The 24,261-nt window shown below is 52.1% G+C and overlaps 1 protein-coding gene across 1 annotated transcript; it reads left to right on the top strand.

Annotated features, from left to right (window-relative positions):
* Positions 1–900: 900 nt before the first annotated feature.
* phlpp2 (PH domain and leucine rich repeat protein phosphatase 2) lies at positions 901–24,078 on the top strand (the record flags this gene model as incomplete). Its single annotated transcript, XM_079737040.1, has 19 exons — positions 901–930; positions 2,402–2,682; positions 3,549–3,682; positions 9,679–9,869; positions 10,482–10,607; positions 12,773–12,927; positions 13,085–13,231; positions 14,025–14,255; positions 15,015–15,217; positions 16,188–16,248; positions 16,789–16,884; positions 17,718–17,873; positions 18,688–18,888; positions 19,527–19,689; positions 21,043–21,173; positions 21,376–21,480; positions 21,834–22,028; positions 22,511–22,742; positions 22,825–24,078. The coding sequence occupies exons 2-19, from the start codon at positions 2,408–2,410 to the stop codon at positions 24,076–24,078; spliced, it is 4,056 nt and encodes a 1,351-aa protein (XP_079593166.1). The 5' UTR covers positions 901–930; positions 2,402–2,407.
* Between the last annotated feature and the right edge of the window lie 183 nt (positions 24,079–24,261).

Here is a 24,261-nt window from a genome sequence, read left to right as displayed (position 1 = left end):
GCTAGTACATTTTCTTACATCTACATATAGATATGTAGATGTCTATATAGATCGATTTTTTTAGATGTATAGGTATGTATATATAGCATTTTATGCATCTATATGTGTATATCTAGATGTATTGCTTTATTTGTATATTTTTAATGCATATATATATATATATATATATATATATAAACTTTAATACAGGCTAGGGGCCCACAAGGCAAACATTACATTACATGTATTGTATGTACAAGGCAAACATTACATTACATACAAAGTATTAAAAGGAAAGAAAAAGCAGTAAATCTATATTTATCTGTCTATATACATATATGTTAATGTATATATACAGTAAGTATATATTTATGTATATATTTACTATATATAAATCAATATATTAGTGGGTTTACCCAAACAGACAGCGTGTGTGCGGCGCCTCTGTATTTCAACGCCGTGGCTGAGTCGCCAGCATGGCTCCGCCCCCTCATGAATATTGATGAGATCGCGTTGGCGTATCCTTTGATCTCCAGGCTTGTGTCCCCGCCCGCCATGAATATTGATGAGGTGTTAAGTCGGCGTCTCCTCAGATCTCAAGGCTCGTGATGGCGTCGCTGCCGCCGGGCGATGACACCTACAGCCGCGCGTCCGCGTGCATGGGAATCCACCAGTCGCGTGTCGCGTCTCCTGTGTTGTCTCTCTGACCGGTAGATGATAACAGATGGGACCATGATGGAGGACGAGGACATTCCAGCGGTGCTGCCGACCAGCAGCCCGAAGGAACCGGAGAACGGAGGAGACGTCGGGGATAATAACGGGAGGACTCGCGGAGATGAACCCCAGCCCGACGCGGTGGTCCTCCAAGAGGGGCTGCAGCCCACTGCGGCTCGCGGCGACCGGGACGGTTCATGTGGAGCCCATGTTTCTACGGAGATCCGCGTTCTGAAGGCAGGTCGTGATTTGAGGGTTGTCGTGGGGAGCAGGACGGGGTTGTGTCACTCTAATGAGCGGCAGGGATGTTGTTAGTTTAATTGGCTGAACGTGGTGATTGAGCCTCCTCACATGATCCTCAGATCTGACACCGTGTGCGCCGCAACTATCTGGAGTTTGGCGACGCGAGCATGAGAACATGAACATGAGAACATGAGCATGAGAACGCAGCTGTTGAGCTCCTCCAGTATTATGATGTTAGATCATGAACCGGAATGACCACAGTTATTGTACTGATGTTAGATGATAAGGACCACAGGTATTAGAGTTCTGATGTTAGATAATAAGGACCACAGGTATTAGAGTTCTGATGTTAGATAATAAGGACCACAGGTATTAGAGTTCTGATGTTAGATGATAAGGACCACAGGTATTAGAGTTCTGATGTTAGATGATAAGGACCACAGGTATTAGAGTTCTGATGTTAGATGATAAGGACCACAGGTATTAGAGTTCTGATGTTAGATGATAAGGACCACAGGTATTAGAGTTCTGATGTTAGATGATAAGGACCACAGGTATTAGTGTTCTGATGTTAGATGATATGGACCACAGGTATTAGAGTTCTGATGTTAGATGATAAGGACCACAGGTATTAGAGTTCTGATGTTAGATGATATGGACCACAGGTATTAGAGCTCTGATGTCAGATGATGACCACAGGTAATAGAGCTCTGATGTTAGATGATAGACCTCCCCACTAGATAAGAGTTCAGTAGAGAAATGTATGTATGTAGCAAAAGGCTAGCTGTCATGGAATTCAATATCAAGTTTTAATCTTATTATTTCTAAAAAGAGAAGAGCATTGGGGTTGAGAGGTGATGCTTCTTTGAGGAGGTGAGATTCAGGCCTGTACTCTGTATCACTGTACTGTAAGTGCACAGTGATACAATCACATTCAACGTTATAAATCATATTTTAACTTCATAATTAAAGACAGGAGACACAACTGTGTGAGAAACAGCTTGCTGAGGAATCTAGCTTATGTTAAAGTACACCAGGACAAACTTTACCTCTCAACGATGTGAATGGAAATAAGCCACATTCATTTATCAACATCTGTCCTGGGTCACTGACACAACGAACCAACACCTATTGATGTAGTCAATACATTACAGATGGCAAGTAAAGTTCTGGATTTGAATCAAAGTTTGAGTTTTGAATTAAAATTCATTTGTTCAATGAAACAATTCAGAATCGTATTAATAACAAGTCACGTTAACGGTGTGTGTGTGTGTGTGTACGCGTGCTTGTGTGCGTGTGTGTGTGTACGCGTGCTTGTGTGCGTGTGTGTGTGTGTGTGCATGCGTGTATGTGTGTGCGTGCGTGTATGTGTGTGTGTGTGTGTGTGTGTGTGTGTGTGTGTGTGTGTGTGTGTGTGTGTGTGTGTGTGCACGTGCGCGTGTGCGTGCGTGCGTGTTGACCGCAGCGTAACATGAGGCGGATGGGGAGCCGGGGTTGCGTGAGCAGGAAGACCCGGTTCGGATCGCGGGAGCGGGACTGGCTGAAGGGCGACACGCAGCGGGGCTGTGTGTGTCTGTACGGGGCGGCGGCGGACCCCCAGCCGGCCGGCCCCGGGCCCCCGCCGCCCTCCGGCCCCCAGGCCGACCTGCAGCTGGTGCTGTGCTCCACCAGCACCACGGTGGAGGAGCTGCTGGCCCAGAGGGAAGGGGAGGCTCTCTACGTCCAGCTCCACGGCGACCTGCTGAGGTAAGGTGACAGCGGAGCCATCGGATCCTCCCTATCGCCCTCTGACGCTCCTCTGGCACCGGGCACGCATTGACACTCATATCATATCCAGGCAGCTTCAGGTGTGTGTGTGTGTGTGTGTGTGTGTGTGTGTGTGTGTGTGTGTGTGTGTGTGTGTGTGTGTTTCTTAATGCAGACAGCAGGATAGTTGTTTAAAGGCCAGGTGCCCACAGTGAAAGTAGTTTGAAGTTGACTGCCGGGTTGGCAGGGAGAGAAGCTGATACTATCTGATCAGTGTTGAAACCACAGCAGACAATACAACAGATTTATCCGTATTGCGTCAAATTTGCCAAGGAGGTTAGTAATGTTCCCCTTCTGATTTGTTTTAGGATACTTCTTGACAGCAAAGTATTTGATTTAATAAAGTATGATCTTGGGAAGTCATACTGGGAGCATTTAACAAGCATCCTTCATAAAAAAGATTCTCATTGGCTGAACTGGGAGCCAAGGTAATTGTCAATACCCATCTTGGCTCCAGTGGTGAGACAAATGCAAGCTATAGGTGCTGCCGTTCAGCCGGAGGGAGGAAGGGAGTTACCTCTAGCTGCAAGAGGAATGTACACAAAACCTGATGAATGAACTAGTAATACATATAATACATCATCTGTGATAGTGTCATAAAGGTATGTTTTTCAAGACATTTATAACAACTATAGACCCAAAAAAGTGTGTGTGTAAGTTTGTTTGCGTTTGCTTCGGTTCATAAGTTTGTGAATCACTTCTTGCTGTAGAAGGCATCTGTATCTGCATGTCTGTATCTGTATTGGTGTGTCTGTCTGTCTGTGTCTGTGTGTCTGTAACCGTGTGTGTGTCTGTGTGTGCTGCAGGCGGCTGGGCCCCTCAGAGCGGCCCCTTCAGATGGTGTTCGACTACCTGTCGGCGCTGGGCTTCAGGGAGCCGGCCCGCGTGCAGCACGAGGCCAACAACTCAGACCTCAGCTGTATGATCCGCTTCTACAGTGGTGAGCGCACGCACGCACGCACGCACGCACAACCGCACGCACGCACGCACGCACACGCACGCACACGCACAAACACGCACAACCGCACACACGCACACACGCGCACGCACACACACAAACACGCACAACCGCACGCACGCACGCACACACACGCACACACACACAAACACGCACAACCGCACGCATGCACCGCATGCAAGCAGGCACGCGCACACACACAAACATGCACAAACTTCAATTAAATTCAATTTTATTTGTATAGCCCTTAATCACAGGTGCAGTCTCAAAGGGCTTAACAGGCCAAACATTTATGACAAATATATCTTCTATTTTTTCTGCCCTCTGTCTCTTCTCTCAAATCGAACGTAGTGCTCCTTCAAGTTATTTCACTATTTTATTTACTAATTATCCAAAGTGACCGACACTGAATTCAGAAACGTTTTACACTTACAAGCAAAAGGCAGGAGTGTTGCTCAAGGACACCTCGGTTGTCAAGGTTGAGGGTTGAACCATGTCGTCTTCGGCAGTATACATAACTAACCTCATGGGACGTCCCCACGAGGGTAGTCAGAGGGATGGCTTTCCATGACACACACGTTCATCCTATTAGGCCTCTGCCTGTATTGTTAACCACAGGTCTAATAATATGTTTATTGAAATGTTATAAATGATAGGGTTGTGTAAAGCGTCTGGTTTTATGGACAGAAATTGATACCACCGTGTTTTCACTGATACCTGATCTGCTAATGATTCATGAACACGAACCATTACCGCTAGCATTGGTCATGTTTCTCATACCACCGTGCACAAATAGTTCATTTCTTGCCTTGCTCACGTCGAGAATAAATGTCCGAGTGTGCATGCCTCCTTGAAACGCGTTGCTGCTGCAAAGCTAAATTAGTTTTGACGAAGTTTCATCATGAAATAACCACTGCATGAAGATGATGTTGTTTGCTGGGTCTGTAGCCCTGGTGGGTCCAGTGGCGGGCTGAGTGTCTTTCTCCCAGGGTCGGACCAGGGCCGGCTGTACTTTGGCCGTTGTGGTCTGTCACACGAAGCATTGTGTATCGTCTGAACAGGAAAAAGAGCTTCAACCTCCTTGTGACTAGGCACTACGCTAACCTCGCTGTTATATATACTTTACTACTATATGATGAATAAATACTTAAAAATGCAGTTCCAACGCCTGCTCGGCCTCAACAACTAACCCTAACCCTAACCTTCTGATGGTACTCTAGTGCTGCTATCCCTACAACCTACCTTACCCTCGGTACCCTACGATGGCACCCTACGATCGTCCTCCATGTCTCTGAGTGCAGGGGGGGAGAGGGGCAGACCTGAGCCAGACAGACGGAGAGGAGAGAGCAAAGCATCGGTAAATGCAGATTTAATGAAGCACACCGCTCGTGAAAACAGTGGTCCCCCGGGGCCGGGTTCCCTGGCTGGGCTTTACCCAGGGTCACAGGGGGGAGAGAGGAGGGAGGCTGTGAGGCCACTGGGCTGTTGGTTCCCTGGCTGGGCTTTACCCAGGGTCACAGGGGGGAGAGAGGAGGGAGGCTGTGAGGCCACTGGGCTGTTGGTTCCCTGGCTGGGCTTTACCCAGGGTCACAGGGGGGAGAGAGGAGGGAGGCTGTGAGGCCACTGGGCTGTTGGTTCCCTGGCTGGGCTTTACCCAGGGTCACAGGGGGGAGAGAGGAGGGAGGCTGTGAGGCCACTGGGCTGTTGGTTCCCTGGCTGGGCTTTACCCAGGGTCACAGGGGGGAGAGGGGGCAGGCTGTGAGGCCACTGGGCTTCTCTTCAAGCCCCATGTGAGAGTGGCTTGGCTCAGGTCTCTGAGACGTCCCTCCAGCCTCTCTGAACTCTACAGGGCGGTCCAGCTCCTACTCTTAACAGCCGAGGGACGTACAGTATATAGTCTGGGAGCTAATATGTGACTGATCTCCTGGGAACCCGCCTTGCCAGCAGTAGATTAGACCGGCCCATGTGCTCAAGCTTTATCCATGACTTGCAGTTTAGAGCCAAAGGCCGGCCGGTATAGATTTAGTGTAGTGGCACCACTGCTAAACATCTTAGGGACTCAGGAAGGGGTTTGGTTCAATTACACTCTAAAATAATGATATCAAATACATATGGCATTGTCTTGGCGTTATCTTCATTATAAAAACCTGTGTTCATCTCTAGGTGTACATCTGTGTAACGTTAAAGGATGATAATCAGAAATCCAACCGTGTTCACAGGACACTAATTAGAATCCGTAAAATACCCTCGCTGTCGAATAAAGCTTTCTCCCTCGGGAAAACAACTATAATTAAACGTAACTGCTGCTAACCCGGTTTATCTTCCTCCCTTACTACTGGCCACTTTGTATAGTCTCGATAATGAGCTTATCTCAATCTTCTCTTAGTTAGTTCCATATTGGTTGTATGCTTCAATCCTTCTTCTCCTGTCAGTCGATTTTGATAAGGTGTTAAATGACTAAATGTAAATGTGTGATTACAGCAATTTAATTAATTTAATAGAGAAATCATTGCATAACATTTAACTAAATTCAAACCATTTCATTCCCACATGTGTAAATGTACCTTTTTTTAATATTCTGTTCATATGAACTTTATTTAATCAGAGGTAGAACCAGGCTTTATTAACCTCCCATCTGTAAGCAACAGATGTTTTCTTCTGTCTAAACTGAATGCCCCCAATGAAACCCAGTGAGGAGGGGATCTTTAGAAATATGTCATAAACCCTAAGAGGCATCATGGAGGATCGGACTTATACGTTTTGCCTGAAGGTCCAAATTTGGACTTTGTCTTCCCCTGAGCTGGCAGGGTAATGAAAAAGCAGTCTGTAACTAGCTGTACAGACCATGGGGTCTTCAGCAGCATAGTGTCCCAGTCTGTACTTCACCTCCCTGAACCTCACTGAACCCACGCCATCTAAAGCAGATCATCAGTGGATCATATCAAGAAGAAACAAAATAGTACTTAGCATTGTGTAGCATCTCATCCTAGCTATCTTTGTTTTACACAGGGAATGGGTTAACCTAGTGATTGTTAGTGCTTGGCACTTGGTTCTATGAACGTCCTTAATACCAACAGAGATATATTGTTGTTTCTCTTTCTTCTGACAAATGTACTTATTGTAAGTCGCTTTGGATAAAAGCGTCTGCTAAACGCCCAGAATGTAAAATGTAAATGTAAGCGGAGAATTAATCACTTAGTTTCCCAAATCGCTTGATTCCCTAATTGGCACATGTTGACAATGTGCGGTGCTTGTAATATTATCCCATACCCCTTTTTATGACACTTTTTGTGCAGGAAATGTTTGTCAATCCTCTTCCGTTCCTCGCCTTCTCCCCAAGGAGAGAGTGTGAGCGGGTTGATGAACAGTTCCCCGGTTGGCTTAAGTCAGCGAGCGTGTTCGGTGCCGAGCTCCTTTGGATTTCCATCGCAATAACACCAAAATGGCACGCAATCGCCCCCCTTGTCGCCCTGCCCTGAGTGGGCTCGGACGCTCCGTGGAGAACAGGCCTGTCACTCAGGGTTGGGCTTTCTGCTGAGTCATCAGGACTAGCCGTGAGATTGGACTTTGATCATTTTAAGGCAGTCTTGTTTCCCTGGCAACTAATGGCTGTAGGGACCTTGATGTCGGAGTGTTTCTGAAGGACTTAATGTATTTTATTTACCCAGGCCACACCGGTGTGGCCCATCAAACCCATCATCACCGTCTCCCTGGCTTCACTCAAACATCCGTCACCAGTGCCCTTCGTCTTCCTCGTCACTTCTTTGCAACCGACCTGCCGGAGGGCATTTAGCGCAAACAAGTGAAAACAATGGCAATATAACACTTATCTTTATATTCAACGTGCGTCTTGTCAGTATGAGTTTACGGACAAAATGGCAGTAAATCGCAATACAAGTCCTCAAAACAAAACTAAAACAAAGCAAAACCAGCCTCACATCGCCAGACCATTTCACAAATGTGTCAGGCAACTCGGTTCCTTTTCACAGTCCGTGTCATCAGTCCATATATCAATCCCGCCCAATATAAGATACAGCGTTGTGATTGGCCCAACGAGGCCCAGGTCTTCTGAGAATCCATCTGATCTGGAGGTCGGATTCATATGAGCAGAGAAGATGAAACATGAGCTTCAGATTCTTCTGGTTCCAAGGCCACAAAAACCTGTTGTGTACATTTGGACCAGCAGCACACTAAATTGTCCTCGGTAAAATCGGGACAAGGAAGTCATTTAGCGGATGTTAGAAGCCAAGAGAGAAGACAGTTTAATCTCCCAGACGGTGTGGTCCTTTGTATATTCATGGATAATTGCCACAAAGTTGTTTGTGTGAGTCCTCCCAGGATATGCTATCAATATAATTACGTATTCAAGGTAATTCGTCTTTGTATTCTTCCATTCACGCTGGTGTCTGCACCGGTTTGATTTTTCAACCTTTGTTGGAAAAGTTTGTTTACCTGTTAGTGGCTTTTTGATATTTATAAATGGAGGCTGGTAAAAGGCTAAATGTTGTCTGGAAGCAAAAGTAACAAAAGTGGTTTAGACTCTGTTGATTGAATGAATGGTGGATTGATGGAGAGAAGGAGAGAAGGTGGGGTGGATGATGGAAGGAGGGCTGGATGGAGAAAAGGAGGAGTGGAGATCAGGAGGAGTGGAGAGAAGGAGGGGTGGATGGAGAGAAGGAGGGGGGAGAGAAGGAGGGGTGGATGGAGAGAAGGAGGGGGGAGTGAATCGATGTGATAAATGCCTCCTCTGTGCTGCGGTACGGGCTGTCTCTGAAGGAGGACAGAGGTTCAGACAGATCGATTAACCAGCCCTGACAAGTTCAACTTGTTCTCTACAAGTTCCTCTGCTTGTTAAAAGTTGAGCCGGCTTTGGGTGCCCTTGTGGAATAAGCAGGCAGGTAAGAGACGTCTGAGACGGTGTATAAGAGGCCACTTCTGCTGGGATGGATCAGCAAGAGGAACTGAAGAGCCGTTAAACCCAAGTCAAGAGGGCTTTAGGTGCTGCCCCTCGAGGGGTAATAAACGGCCCGCTGTCTGCTGTGTCCTTCAGCGTGTCAAACGATGGTGCTTCCCTGCTACATATGGAGATGAAAGGACTTGAGGTGGAAGGTGACAAACGGGCGAACTCATCCGGCGGTCACACCGAGCGGCACCAGGGAGCTTTGAGCTGGTAGGCAGCCCAAGAGTCCAACGGGATGAGCTGCGAACGGACCTGAAACTCAATGATCTCATCTTGTATGTCTCATCCTTTAACGGCTCCTTTACTGACTAGGCTGCCTTCCTGGGCAGGTCACCCTGGCATAGAAGGGTTTAAATATCAATATATTCCCCCTGGATTAATGAAGGTAACCTATATATATATATATATATATATATATATATATACTTACATATATATACACTCACAGATATAGACGTAGAGTCGCTTTTGCACGACTCACAGAGCCAGGGATTTTGACATTTTAAAATACGTGTCTCGTTTTTAAAATGTCAAAAAAAAAACAAAGCTCAAAGCTTTGTGACACAGGGATTTCACGGAATTGAACTCAGATGTGATAAGAAACTAGTTTCTGTTCTGGTGACGTCAGGGGAAACTTAATCCCCCGATTCAAAAGCTGAGGCCCACTGAGAGGCTATGGCCATGAGCTCATGCGGAGAGCGTACACACTGTACCGTACATCGGAGGAGACGGCTCTGGGGGTTTGGGAGGCGATGGGGTCTCTGCGCTGACGTCAGCGCTGGCGGGAAGACGGCGTCGAGTTCCGTCCTGATGACCTCATCACACACGTGACCTCATACCCTGTCAGCCTCTGTAATGGGTTTTCGTTGTGTGCATGAGTGTAGATTTCTCTTTCAGATTATTGTTAACAGAGGGATATCAACACGCAGTCAAACGTCTTATAGTATAAGAATAAATGGTTTTCTTTTGGCACACAGCAGCCGGTGTCTCCTCTAACCTCCCCCCCCCCCCCCCCCAGAGCGGCCGGTGAACGTGGACCAGCGGGACCGCGCCCTGTTGAGGGGCGTGTTCAGCGTGCGGAAGGGGAAGACCCAGCTGCACAAGTGGGCAGAGCGACAGGTCATCCTCTGTGGCACCTGTCTGACGGTGGCCTCGGTCAAAGACCGCGAGGAGGGGAAGATGCACATCCTGCCTCTGGTCGGGGGGAAGGTGAGGCAGAGACTCGGTGAACAAAGGATGAGAATACCTAACAGTTACCCTTCGAAGGCGAAGGGAATAGTGGGGAGACTTTTCCCCACTATTCACGGAGCCTGAGGTGAATAATTGGTTTAGTATATACTACACGTGAACGCTCCAAAAATAAACAAGGTAACACTTTTTGCCGGGATTTATTTGTTTTTATTAGCGGTTTATTTGTTTTTATTAGCGTGACGAGACGACCGTCAAGCGAGCTGAAAACAATATCCCGAGTTTGAGATCTCGTTCAAGGGATATTGCCCAATATTCCGAGATGGCAAACCAATCAAATTGCGCCATCTTATGAGGTTCACGTGTAGCATATACTAAAAAGTCATTATGCTCTTATTATGCTGCGACGATTCCTTTTGAGTTAACCCTGCAGCGAGTCATCTCTCGTTTGAAGACACGAAATGTTGTTCCCTCCCATTTTTTAATCATTTTTACATATTTGTATTTTTACTTATCTTTATTAACTTTCTCTTGAACTGTGGCTGTTGAGGAACCAAACGGACGGTTTTTACTTTTGTGTACCTGTACAATGAGATGTACTAAAAGTGATGGTGCTTCTGTGTTGGTGTGGAGGTGGAGGAGGTGAGGAGGAGGCAGCACTGTCTGATGTTCTGCTCCGCTGGGCCCCAGGCCCAGACCTACTTCGTCAACTTCGACTCCCTGGCAGACTGCCAGCGGTGGCACCGCCAGGCGTCCAAAGTAAGCTCCCAGAGTGATGGGGGGGTCGAGGACATCAGAGGGACACAGGAGGTTTACTCAATGAAGACTTTTAAGACTCTCTGTCCCTCTGTCTCTCTGTCCCTCTGTCTCTCTTTCCCTCTGTCTCTCTGTCACTCTGTCTCTCTGTCTCTCTCTCTCCCTCTCTGTCTCTCTGTCTGTCTGTCTCTCTCTCTCCCTCTCTCTCTTTCTGTCTCTCTGTCCCTCTTTCTCTCTGTCCCTCTGTCTCTCTGTCCCTCTCTCTCTCTGTCCCTCTGTCTCTCTGTCTCTCTGTCCCTCTGTCTCTCTGTACCTCTGGCTCTCTGTCACTCTGTCTCTCTGTCTCTCTCTGTCTCTGTCTCTCTGTCTCTCTGTCACTCTGTCTCTCTGTCTCTCTCTGTCTCTGTCTCTCTGTCTCTCTGTCTCTCTGTCCCTCTGTCCCTCTGTCTCTCTGTCTCTCTGTCCCTCTGTCCCTCTGTCTCTCTGTCTCTCTGTCCCTCTGTCTCTCTGTCCCTCTGTCTCTCTGTCTCTCTGTCTCTTTGTCACTCTGTCTCTCTGTCTCTCTGTCTCTCTGTCACTCTGTCTCTCTGTCTCTCTCTGTCTCTGTCTCTCTGTCTCTCTGTCCCTCTGTCTCTCTGTCTCTCTGTCCCTCTGTCCCTCTTTCTCTCTGTCTCTTTGTCTGTCTCTGTCTCTCTCAGTCCCTCTGTCTCTCTGTCTCTCTCTCTGTCCCCCTGTCTCTGTCTCTCTGTCTCTCTGTCTCTCTGTCCCTCTTTCTCTCTGTCTTGCTGTCTCTCTCTGTCTCTCTGTCACGCTGTCTCTCTGTCTCTCTGTCCCTCTGTCTCTCAATCCCCCTGTCTCTCTGTCTCTCTCTGTCTCTCTGTCCCCCTGTCTCTCTGTCTCTCTCTGTCTCTCTGTCCCTCTGTCCCTCTGTCCCTCTGTCTCTCTGTCTCTCTGTCTCTCTGTCTCTCTGTCCCTCTGTCCCTCTGTCTCTCTGTCTCTCTGTCTCGCTGTCCCTCTGTCCCTCTGTCTCTCTGTCTCTCTGTCTCTCTCTCTTTCTGTCCCCCTGTCTCTCTGTCTCTCTCTGTCTCTCTGTCTCTCTGTCCCTCTGTCCCTCTGTCTCTCTGTCTCTCTGTCTCTCTGTCTCTCTGTCACTCTGTCTCTGTCTCTCTGTCTCTCTCTCTTTCTGTCCCCCTGTCTCTCTGTCTCTCTCTGTCTCTCTGTCCCTCTGTCCCTCTGTCTCTCTGTCTCTCTGTCTCTCTGTCTCTCTCTGTCTCTCTGTCCCTCTGTCCCTCTGTCTCTCTGTCTCTCTGTCTCTCTGTCTCTCTGTCACTCTGCCTCTCCCATGTGTACGGTACTCGTATGAAAGCATGCGAGGTGGCCATGGTAAACACGTCCCATGTGTGTGTGTGCTGTTGGTGTGTCTCCTCTCCTTCCACCCGTCCTCAGCTGTTACGTCTGCTGTGCCCGCCGCTGTGTGTCTCTAATATCCTAATTAATATTTGGGGTCCTTCCTGAGTCTGGGGAGGCAGGCGCACAGCGTGCAGCAGAAAGCCCTCTCCCCTCGTCACTCCAAAACACCAAATCCCGTTAGCTGCAGATTTATCCTCCGTCTACAGTGTGTCAGTGTGTGTGTGTGTGTGTGTGTGTGTGTGTGTGTGCCTGTGTGTGTGATTGCGTGCTTGTGTGTATTTATTTTCCAAATGGACTGGTACCAAGTTGTATTTAGGTAGAGATTTTAGAGAGAGAGAGAGAGAGAGAGCACAAATATACTGAGAATCCACAGGAACTCATCCAACAATGCTTGCAGGGCAGTACTTGGCCGATATCTGGTGATTATCAATATCCAAAAGAGCTGTGATAATTGACTACATCTCCAGTCCAGGGTCCACTAACTCCTTTCGAGAAAAGTTCCAACATTTCAACTTTCCGATCAAATTACAAATTTGCATCGTTCCCATGAGTAGTTCAGGCGCCATTCTGGCTATCCGCGTCGCCGATGGAAAATTCACGTCTATTCATGTCTCTGCATTGACTTTGTATGTATTCACTTTGGGTGTGACACACCGTAAAGGCAGATCAATGTGTGTGTGCGTGTGTGTGTGCGCATCTGCCTATCTGTGCATGTGTGTGTGTGGTTGCATGTGCGTGCGTGTGTGTGTGTGTGTCAGGTGGTCTCCCAGACGGTGTGCCTGGTCGACCTCTCTTGCTACAACCTGGAGGCGGTGCCAGAGTACCTGTTCTACAGCCAGGACATCACACACCTCAACCTGAGGCACAACTCCATGAGCCCCCGGGGGCCGGGCGGTCTGCTCAACCTGCCCAGGTGAAGGGCCCCACAGACACAACGACGATCAGCCCTAACCCTGTCCCTGCTCTGCACATATTCAGCTCCGCATAGAAACCGCACAAAACAATCAGGAAATGAAGATGGGAACACGGATACTCGTGAACACATGGGTAATGTTCCTGACCTCCTCCAGGTTCTCCCAGCTGAAGAGCCTGAACCTGTCCCACAACCGCCTGGGCGTGTTCCCCGAGGTGCTCTGTGAGGTCCTCACCCTCACAGAGCTCAACCTCTCCTGCAACGGCCTGAAGAGCGTCTCTGTGCAGATAGCAAACCTGCAGAGGTGGGGCACGGACACAGGCTACAGACAGATACAGGCTACAGACTACAGACTACAGACACATACAGACTACAGACAGACTACAGACAGATACAGACTACTGACAGATACAGTATACAGACAGATACAGACTACAGACAGATACAGACTACAGACACACACAGACTACAGACACATGCAGACTACAGACACATACAGACTACAGACAGATACAGGCTACAGACACATACAGACTACAGACAGTACAGACAACAGATGTATACAGACTACAGACACATGCAGACTACAGACACATACAGACTACAGACTACAGACACATACAGGCTACAGACACATACAGACTACAGACAGTACAGACAACAGATGTATACAGACTACAGACACATGCAGACTACAGACAGATATAGATTACAGATGCAGACTACAGACACAACTTAAATAATGTAGTATGCTGCTCAGAAAGCTGCAAGCTGTTCAAACAATGACAAATAGATATAACAAATTATCTTCTGTCATCCTCATCCTCTGCACTCTCTCCCTCTCTCTCTTCCTCTCTCTCTCTCTCCCTCTCTCTCTCTCCCTCTCTCTCACTCTCTGCCTCTCTATCTCTCTCTCTCTCTCCCTCTCTCTCCCTCTCTCACTCTCTGTCTCTCTCCCTCTCTCCCTCTCTCTCTCTCTCTCTCTCCCTCTCTCCTCCCTCTCCCTCTCTCCTCCCTCTCTCTCTCTCTCTCTCTCTCTCTCTCTCTCCCTCTCTCCTCCCTCTCTCTCTCTCTCTCTCTCTCTCTCTCTCTCTCAGCCTACAGACTCTCTCTCTGGAAGGGAACGACCTGAGCTCCCTGCCGGAGGCTCTTGGAGGCCTGTCCCAGCTGAGCAGCCTGGGCCTTTCCTTCAACGACTTCCCCCAGATCCCCGCGGTGCTGCGGGGGCTCAGCGGGCTCGAGAGGCTGGGCATGGCCGGCAACCGAGTGGAGCGCCTGGAGCTCTGCGTTCTGGCCTCCATGAGCCATGTGAAGAATGTGGACCTGCGGTGAGCACAGGCCGTCCTGTTCTTGTCGATGATCAAGTCAGGTCGCGTCCGTTTGATTTGCATAGCCCTCCACCCCCATGACATCCTCCAAGGACCCCACAGGCCAGCCTCTATGACATCCCTGTAACCCTGTTCCCCCCCCCCCGGAGCAAAGAGCACCTCCCTAACCCCGCACGCATCTCAATATGCTAGCGCAGTGGTTCTCAAACCTTTCCTACTAGTGTACCCCGTCTGAAATATTGATCAGCTGAGTACCCCCTCACTGGCACAAAACACATTTGATAAGACAAGAGAAATGTAATGAACATAAATGATGTATGTGCATAAACATGAACATCAAAAGGGTACAAATATTCTTTATTTAGTGAGAAACGTGGGCCTGTGCTTCCTGCAACCGTTGGCCAAGCCTTCCCACGAAGGAAGCGCAACGGCAGGGGAGGGTCGGAGCATAAACAGCTGAACCCCATTACAATATGTTCCCCCTGAAACTGACGACATTTTGGTGTTTCTGGACGCACTTCCTTTTTCACCGATTCTCCTTTATCGTGTTTTCAGATCTATATTCCAACCACTTGTCCATTTTCTCCATTTTATATTTTCTGTCTTTCTGAATTGAGACTTGCTCACGGTGAGACAAAAACGGATAATTCATATTTTTTTTATTTTTCTGTAAGTAACTGTGCCCCCCTGCGGTTCTCCAAAGTACCCCCACTTGAGAACCACTGTGCTAGTGAACACCCGTGTCCTGTACCCCTGCAGTCTGAACGGGCTGCGCTGGGTGACCAGCGGGAGCCCCGAGGCCATAGGTCACGTGACCCAGCTGGACCTGAGGGACAACAGCCTGGCCTCGCTGGACCTGAGCGCCCTCAGCGGCCTGGAAACTCTGCACTGCCAGCGCAACCGCCTGCAGACGCTCACCCTGAGCGGGCTCGGCCTGAGGGAGCTGCAGGCCGCCAGCAACCGTGAGTCCAGCAGAGCAGGGGCCCCCAGCAGAGCAGGGGCCCCCCAGCCAGCGGGGCCCCCAGCCAGCGGGGCCAGTGGGGCCAGGGGCCCCCAGCCAGAGGGGCCAGTGGGGCCAGGGGCCCCCAGCCAGCAGGGCTAGTGGGGCCAGGGGCCCCCAGCCAGCGGGGCCCCCAGCCAGCGGGGCCAGTGGGGCCAGGGGCCCCCAGCCAGAGGGGCCAGTGGGGCCAGGGGCCCCCAGCCAGCAGGGCTAGTGGGGCCAGGGGCCCCCAGCCAGCGGGGCCAGTGGGGCCAGGGGCCCCCAGCCAGCGGGGCTAGTGGGGCCAGGGGCCCCCAGCCAGCGGGGCCAGTGGGGCCAGGGGCCCCCAGCCGGTGGGGCCAGTGGGGCCAGGGGCCCCGAGCCAGCGGGGCCAGCGGGGCCAGTGGGGCCAGGGGCCCCCAGCCAGCGGGGCCAGTGGGGCCCCCAGCCAGCGGGCCAGCGGAGCCAGGGGCCCCCAGCCAGCGGGGCCAGTGGGGCCAGGGGCCCCGAGCCAGCTGGGCCAGCGGGGCCAGGGGCCCCCAGCTAGGACGGCCAGGGGGGCCAGGCAGTGTTGCCAGATTGGGCCCGATTTCACGCCCAATCTGGCAACTCCTCCCGACCGGTAGGCAGAAATATAATGTGGAAGGGGCGGGGGGGTAGTCGTGCAGTACTCTCTTACGTCCTTATCCACGGATGAGGTGCTCTTGAGCAAGGCACCTGAAGCCCCCGCCTGCCCCCCGGGCTCTGCACTGCCCACTGCCCCGGGTGCTCTGGTGGGCCCCCGTGTGTTCACCGGCTCCCGGTTGGGAAAAAAACAGACAAAGGATTTCATCCAAAAGGGGACAATAAAGGATAGCTTGGCTTAACTTTAACATGCACTGCATCTGAAGGACATTGGTTACTGTTCAACAGAGGTGGTGAAATGAGTGATAAACACCTTTATCTGCTCTTAGGCCTCAACATGGTCAGCATCTACCCTGTCCCCAATCAGCTGACCCACTTGGACCTATCACGGTGAGTTCTGCCTCGATTGGTTAAAAATATATGGTTTATTTTAATAGAGGTATGACGTTTCCCCCAGGCAAAACATTCCCAGTGTCAAAGACATTATGAGGGCCTTTACCATGAGCATTACGCAAAACATTATAAGTAACACTTAATGTCCACAATGTTTGCATTGAAGTGCTTTAATGGATATGAATTCAAAAGTGTATTGAATTCCTAAGTAGATATTGTGGTTATTCCTATAACCTATAACCACTATATATATATATATATATATATATATGTATCTTGTAACTTTAAGAAGACCCAGCTCTAGTGTAAGCCTGTGTGCGTGTGTGTGTGTGTGTTTGCGTGTGTGTGTTTGTGTTTGTGTATGTGCGTGTGTGTGTGTTTGTGTGGGTGTGTCCGTGTGTGTGTGTGTCTATGTGTATCTGTGTCGGTATGTGTGTGTGTGTGTGTGTCGGTATGTGTGTGTTTCTTTGTACGTGTCCTTATATGTGTGTGTATGTGCGTGCGTATCTGTGTGTGTGTGTGCGCGTGCGCTTGCAGGAACCAGTTGGAGTACCTTCCGGACTGGGTGTGTGACAGCAGGAAGATGGAGGTGCTGGACGTCGCCCACAACACGCTGACAGCGCTCCCGTCCAGGTGCCCGTTTTGTGATCACACGTCAGCGTCTGGTGGGCCACCTCCCACTCTGACCTTTGATCTCCGGGAGCAGAGGTCTCCGTTAGTACGCCCCACCTCTGCACAGGGTTAGGGTCATTAGTATTGGATTGTGCTTGGGGGCAGAAGGTGGATGTGAGGGTCTGCAGGTTTACAAACACCTGCCCCGGGTCGCAGTGTTGAAGCCCAGCCGCAACGTCTCAGAGTCGTGTTCCTGTTTCAGGAGTCCCAGTTCAGTCATCACAGGTGGTACGACTGACGTTGGCACAAATAACCACCCAACAACCCACATGGTGCACTTAAAAACGTGGCCAGTAGATCCATCATCACAATGAGACAACCCAGTCCAAATGCAGTCAGTCCCAGTCTGTCCCAGTCTGTCCCAGTCAGTCCCAATCAGTCCCAATCAGTCCCAGTCTGTTAAACAGGCTTTGGTATGACCACATTGTTCAGCAGACTGCTGGACAGGTAGGGGCCACTGGGACTCAGAGCTGAAACTGGTTGGTCATTGAGGGCCAAAGGGGTGAGGGGTGAGACAGCTACATCCACTAACATCCACCACTTATAACTTAGAGAGGAGGATAGCCCAAAGGTTCTGGGCTCAATGTCTGCGGCCTGCCTGATCTAGATCCCTAACCCCAACCTGCGCCTTAAAACCAAGATCTCTCTGTCTGGGTGAAGGGGCCAGAAGTTTATTAACCGTAAACAAACAAAACGTCATCTAACATCATTAAGTGGAAGTCAGTCATGCACCAAGGTGTGTGCTGCGTTCTGGAGTGGGGGTGCTCTTCCCTCTAACCGTGGGCCTCTGACAGGTTACTGAACAGCATGGGTCTGAGGAGGCTGCTGGCGGGGAACAACCTCCTGCAGGCGCTCCCCCAGCTGCTGGACCACGTCCCCCTGGAGGCTCTGGACCTCCAGCACAACCGGCTCTGCCGGCTGCCCCACAGCCTGTTCTGCAAGGCCCTGAAGTAGGCCTCTTCCTCCCTGTGTTCCTCCTCCTCCTCCCTGTTCCTACTCCTCCTCCCTCCTCCTCCCTCCTCCTCCTCCTCCTCCTCCTCCCTGTTCCTCCTCCTCCTCCCCCTCCCTGTTCCTCCTCCTCCTCCTCCCTGTTCCTCCTCCTCCTCCTTCCTGTGTTTCTCCTCCTCCCCCTCCACGTATAATTATATAATAATAATAAATTATTTTCTATATATATATATATATGTATGTAATTCTTTTTCTCAGCTTCAGAAATGTCCGGACAAACTGATGTTGCTGAACTGTGTGTGTCTGTGCTGAATGGGATAATGAATGTTGAAGGCCGGGTTGTGGAAGGCAGTAACATGAGCTTTAGACCCCCTGCTGTTTACTGCTAGGACATCCCAGCCTCGTCCATTAGGATCAGAAGTGACAGTACTCTAATGTAGTGGCAGCCTTCAACGGTTCTCACCACTGATCACTCAGTCTCTACTCTGAGGGTGGTTTCTCTATCTGTACGACTTTCTAAGGATTCACAGTGGAGCCCTGAATTGGGAAACAATTCTACAGTGTTTTACAGTAGACCTTAATTTGATTAATAATGAAGGCAAACCACAATAGTGTTTAGAAAAGTTAAGAAAGACATATTTTTGCAAAGTCCAAATCATCCAATCTTTTAAGGACACTACTTTACTATTATGACATATTTAAACTATACCTTAAGCAATAATACTGTAAAGCCTTCTCCTAAAATTCAACCTCACACCAACTCTCACTCTCTAACTAATCCCAACTCTTTCTCTCTTTTCTTTTTGTCTATCTCAGCTTGAAATACTTAAACGTGTCAGCCAACGCGCTGGACACGATCCCTCCCAGCAGCCAATCAGAGGAGAGCCTCAGCACGCTCCAGGAATTGTACCTGACGGGAAACAAGCTGAGCGAGAGCGTGGGGGGCCTGCTGGTTGGCCACCCGCGCCTGCGGGTCCTCCACCTCGCCTACAATCAGCTCCTCTCCTTCCCCGCCAGGTGCTCTAAAGACGCTTTCCTCAGTAAATGGGTTTCCTTTTTAATGAGCTGTTGACTAACGATGACCAGCCTCCTGCTTGAATCGCAAAGAGGCTGACTGATGATCGTAACGTTGAAGGAAAACTTGCTGCCTGTTCCAGTCAGAAAGCCCACATCCAGATCTAGAATCTGTCTATAACTAACCCACATCAAACCTGTTGCACTGCTACAGTAACCGCCCTATGTAGCCACACGTGGGCATTGAACTGGTAAACTAGGTATAGTAAGTGGTAAATAGACATTTATACCGTGCTTTTATAACCAGTGGCCACTCAAAGCGCTGTACAATATTTCCTAACATTCACCCGTTCATGGACACATTCACACACCGACGGCGGAGTCAGCCACGCAGGGCGACAGCCAGCTGGTCAGGAGCAGTCAGGGTGCGGTGCCTTGCTCAGGGACACCTCGACGCTCCGGGGATCAAACTAGCAACCGTCTGGTTACCAGCCAACCCGCTGTACCTCCTCAGCCACATGCCGCCCCGTCCCGTGCTGTAGCCTGGGTCTGGCACCGTGGGTTTACCCTGGCGTTGGCCCCTGGGGTCGGGCCCCTGGGGTCGGGCCCCTGGTTTGACTCCTGCTGTCTGTGTGTGGCAGTAAGCTGAGCAGGCTGGAGCTGCTGGAGGAGCTGAACCTGAGCGGGAACCGTCTGAGGAGCATCCCTTCCACCGTGGCGCGCTGCCCCAGGCTGCACACGCTGGTCGCCCATAGCAACCTCCTCAGCACCTTCCCCGAGATCCTCAGCCTGCCCGAGATCAAGGTCAGCATCTCCCCTCAGGCGTCACACCATCGGACACTTGCACATGTACAGAGAGAGAGAGAGAGAGAGAGAGAGAGAGAGAGAGAGAGGGAGAGGGAGAGAAAGAGAGAGGGAGAGGGAGAGAAAGAGAGAGGGAGAGAGAGAGAGAGGGAGGGAGAGGGAGAGAGAGAGATCTTGTTCTTCCTCCCGTCCAGAGAGGGCAGGAGGGCCACCAACTCTGTTCATCTCTCTCAGGCTCAGCTCGGTACCTCCTCCACTACCTGACTACCCCTGGTGTTGGTGCACTCTTGGGCTGATGAGAGCTTTATGGATTGGGGGTTAGCTCAGAGACTTCATCGGGTTCCCTTGCCCGAGCCATTAGCTGCTAATGCCTTGGGTGATCGGTGGCTGAGCAGAGAGACTCACCGCACTCAGCCTCCCTCAGAACCAACGATCATCTGGCGAGGAGAAGGGAGGCAGATGAGTGGAAGACCGCCCTACCCTCCCGGTGATCTCTACGAGTCCCTCGCGATGCCTCCAGGCCTCGCCCACGTCCCAGCGGGGATTCAGGGTCTGGTGGTGGACAACGTGTTCAGAGACCTTTTTGAACCCGTTCGTTATGCTCGTCTTGTCCCAGGACGAGGAGGCTCATGTGAAGCAGGTCCTCCAGGCCCTGCAGTGTCTCCTCGACCGTCAGCTCTTCGTCAGGGCCGAGGCGTCGACCCCACGCCTCCCGAGTTAGACGCGTGACTGGTTAATAGTCAAAGCAGCGCGAAAAAGGGTGCAACCAAATCTTTTAGGGTGCCACCAAATACAAAGGTTAGTGGCCCCAGTGGCACCAGTAGAGGATGTTCGTCTCGAGCCCTGCTGGGCCAGCCATAACTATATTTTAATGTTTATTTTCTGCGCATTACTTTTTGTCCAAAATCTGTGAGGCAAATGAACCGATCAAAACATGCCCCCCCGAACCGTGACCAGCCAACCCAGCGGCTTGGATTTTTACCTTGAACCGTTCAATCCCTGACGAATTCACAAATAATAATTGGCTTGTCCTATGTGTGTGTGTGTGTGTGTGTGTGTGTGTGTGTGTGTGTGTGTGTGTGTGTGTGTGTGTGTGTGTGTGTGTGTGCGCGTGTGTGTGTGTCTCTGTCTCTGTCTTTGCGTGTGTGTGTGTGTGTGTCTGTCTCTGTGTGTGTGTGTGTGTGTGTGTGTGTGTGTGTGCGTGTGTGTGCGTGTGTGTGTGTTTGTGTGTCTCTGTCCTGTGTGTGTGTGTGTGTGTCTCTCTCTCTGTGCGTGTGTGTGTGTGTGTGTGTGTGTGTGTCTCTCTGTCGTGTGTGTGTGTGTGTCTCTGTGTGTGCGTGTGTGTGTGCGCAGTACGTGGACCTGAGTGGTAACGAGCTGAGTGAGGTGGTGTTGTCCGACCCGCTGCCCCCCTCCCTCCAGGAGCTGGACCTGACGGGGAACAGCAGCCTGGTGCTGGAGCCCAAGACCCTCAACCTCTTCAGGTGAGGGACCCCCCCCAGGACCACTACATCACACCCCCAGGACCACTACATCACACACACACCAGGACCACTACATCACACACACACCAGAGGAACACTACATCACTCCCCACCCCTCAGGTCCACTATATCACCCCACCCCCCCCACCTCTCGGATTAAGGCTTCAGGTTGACCATGCCCCCCCACTGTGTCCGTGTGCAGCCACATCACCACCCTGAAGCTGGACCAGAGGCCCGCGGGGGACGCCGCCGGGGCCCCGGCCCTGTGGAGCCACGGCTACTCAGAGACCAGCGGCCGGAGGAACAAGTGAGGCTTACATTAACAACAACAACAATAACAATACTTCTGTTTTATCCAGCGCCTGTCTCACACTGGACGTCACTTTACAGTGTCAAGAGCGCACACAGAACAACAATAAAATAAAAATAAGAACAATACATATGCACACACAATTAAGTTCCAAGCCCTAGCTTTCTGTCCATGTGTGTGTGTGTGTGTGTGTGTGTGTGTGTGTGTGTGTGTGTGTGTCTGTGTGTGTGTGTGCATATTGTATGTGTGTGTGTGTGTGCATATGTATGTGTGTGTGTGTGTGTGTGTCTGTTCTGTGACCGTACGTCTAGCCTCAGTAGAGATGGTAACCTCCTCTCTCTCTGGCTCAGGCTGTGTGTGTCTGTTCTCGCCATGGACCGCTTCGGAGACGGGCTGGGCGCGGCTTACGGCCTCTTCGACGGCGACCGCAACGAGGAAGTGCCCCGCCTGCTGCAGTGCACCATGGGAGACGTGCTGTCGGAGGAGCTGCAGCACTCCAGCGTGGACCGGGTGTACATGAGCAACACCTTCCTCACCTCGCACAGGTGAGGGGACGCACACGCCCTCGCTTAACGTGGACCGGATCGCTCCATACCCGGGCGTTACAACACAGTGTTAATCATAAAGATAGTACTCACTATAGTGCTCAAATAGTACGCATTGTGTAGCGTCTTACCCTAGCTATCTCTGTTGTACACGGGGAATGGGTTAACCCAGTGACTGTTCCTTGGCACTTGCTTCTATGAGCACCCTTACTGTAACGTACTTCTTCTTACAAATGTACTTCCTGCCTAATGTATTTTTTTTGTAACGTACGTATTGTGTGTAACGTAGAGTGTATTGTGATTGTGTATGTAGTGCACTCTTTGTGTAGTTATGTCGGTGTCTTGTGATCCTGTGTGGGTTGGGCCACTCTTGTGGCACGACGCGAAAATAAACATAACCGCTCAGGTGTGGCGAGTGGCTCTGGGTGAAAGCGCCGGAATGCGACGGGGGATGCTGACCATGTTGGCTGTTCCGGGTACAGGAAGCTGGGCGTGGCGGGCCAGAAGCTGGGGGCCTCCGCCCTGCTCTGCTACGTCCACCGCGAGCCCTCGGACCCCGGGGGCCACCTCCGGCTGACGGTGGCCAACGTGGGCAGCTGCCAGGCGGTGCTGTGCCGCGACGGCCGGCCTCTGGTCCTCTCCAAGGTCCTCACCTTGGAGAGCTGCCCCGAGGAGATGGAGAGGGTGAAGGGAGGCAAGTCCATCATCACCGAGGTAACGGCTCGCGTGTCGCGCCCCCCCCCCGCCGACCAATCAGAGGCTGCCCTGGTACGGACTGTGCTCTGTTCCCCCGCAGGACAACAAGGTGAGCGGGGTGACGGGCTGCTCCCGCCTCCTGGGGTGCTCCTACCTCTCCCCCTGGGTGCTGCCGGACCCCTGGGTGCACACCGAGCGCCTCTGCTCCCAGGACCGCTTCCTCATCCTGGGCAACCGCGCGCTGTTCCAGAGGGTCTCGCCCGGGGAGGCGGTCCGCACCGCGCAGACGGCCCCGGACGCCGCCGCCGCCGCCAGGAAGCTGTGCTCGCTGGCGCAGAGCTACGGCTGCCGGGACAACATGGGGGCGCTGGTGGTGGCGCTGAACCTGGGGGAGGACAGCTGCACCTGCTGCCGCCCGCAGCCCCCCGCCGCCGACGGGGGCCGCGCCCGGCCAGCCCCGCCCCCGCTGGGGTCCTCCGCGCCGATGACCCCGGGGGCCGAGGGCCCGCCCGCCCCTCCCCCCGGCGTCGTCTCAGAGCCTCGGGCCTCGGAGCCGGGCAGCGAGGCGGGCCCCCAGGAGCCGCCTCCGCCCGGTCTCCCCGCCGCGCGGCCTGAGAGGCTCTGCAGCCTGCACCCGGCCCTCCCGCAGGGGGGAGGGCCCCCGGGGGGCCCGGCCAGGGGGCCCGGCGGCGGCGGCGGCGGCGGCGGCCCCCTGCTGTTCCAGCGCCAGCCCCCCTCCAGCGCGGCGCTCTTCCCCGCCGGGCCCTCGGACAACGGGCCGTCCAGCGACGACGAGGCGCCGCTGGACGGGGTGGTCTCCAACGGCCGCCGGATGGAGGTCGAGGTGGACATCCACTGCTGCGCCTTCCAGCTGCGGCCGGGGGCCCCGGGGCCGGAGGGCTCCGCCCCGCGGGGGAAGGTGCGGCGGCAGAACAGCGTGGTGGTGTCGGCCACCGACGGCTGCCTGCTGGCCGTGTGCAGCCGGGGGGGGTCCGGCCTGAAGAAGTCCCCCTCCGCCTCCAGCCTGGGGGCCAAGAAGCTGCCCAATGGCTCGGTGGTGGCCCCCCAGGACAGCCACAACCTCATCGAGGTGGCCCTGGAGGCCCCCAGGAAGAAGTCGGGCTACTTCACCGCCCCGGCCCAGCCGGACCCCGAGGACCAGCTGGTGGTGCCGCCGGGCCTGGAGCAGGCGGTCCGCGAGCAGCTGAGGGCCTCCACCGCCCCCGGCGCCAGGGAGCCGGTCTGGGACCCCCCCCCACGCCCGGGCCCCTGGCCTGGTCCCGCTGACCGGCCCTGCTCAGCAGGAGGTGTACGACACGGCGCTCTAGAGGGACGGTCCCACAGCCCCCTCTAGTGGCCGCCGTGGGACTGCAGGGCAGAGGAGCGCCTGCTGGGAGCTCAACTCACAACGGCAGCGGCGACAGGAAGTAGGTTAAAGAACTAGAACGTGTTGGAGTGGCGTCCACCACTTTTCATGAAGGTCCATTGTGGAAAGAAGGCTGGCTCTATTATATATATATATATATAGAGTGGGACG

Source organism: Pollachius pollachius, assembly GCF_949987615.1.
Source record: "Pollachius pollachius genome assembly, chromosome: 5".
NCBI lineage: Eukaryota > Metazoa > Chordata > Actinopteri > Gadiformes > Gadidae > Pollachius > Pollachius pollachius.
The sequence above is the reverse complement of the archived record's forward strand: the minus strand, read 5'-3'. Positions and strand labels throughout refer to the sequence as shown.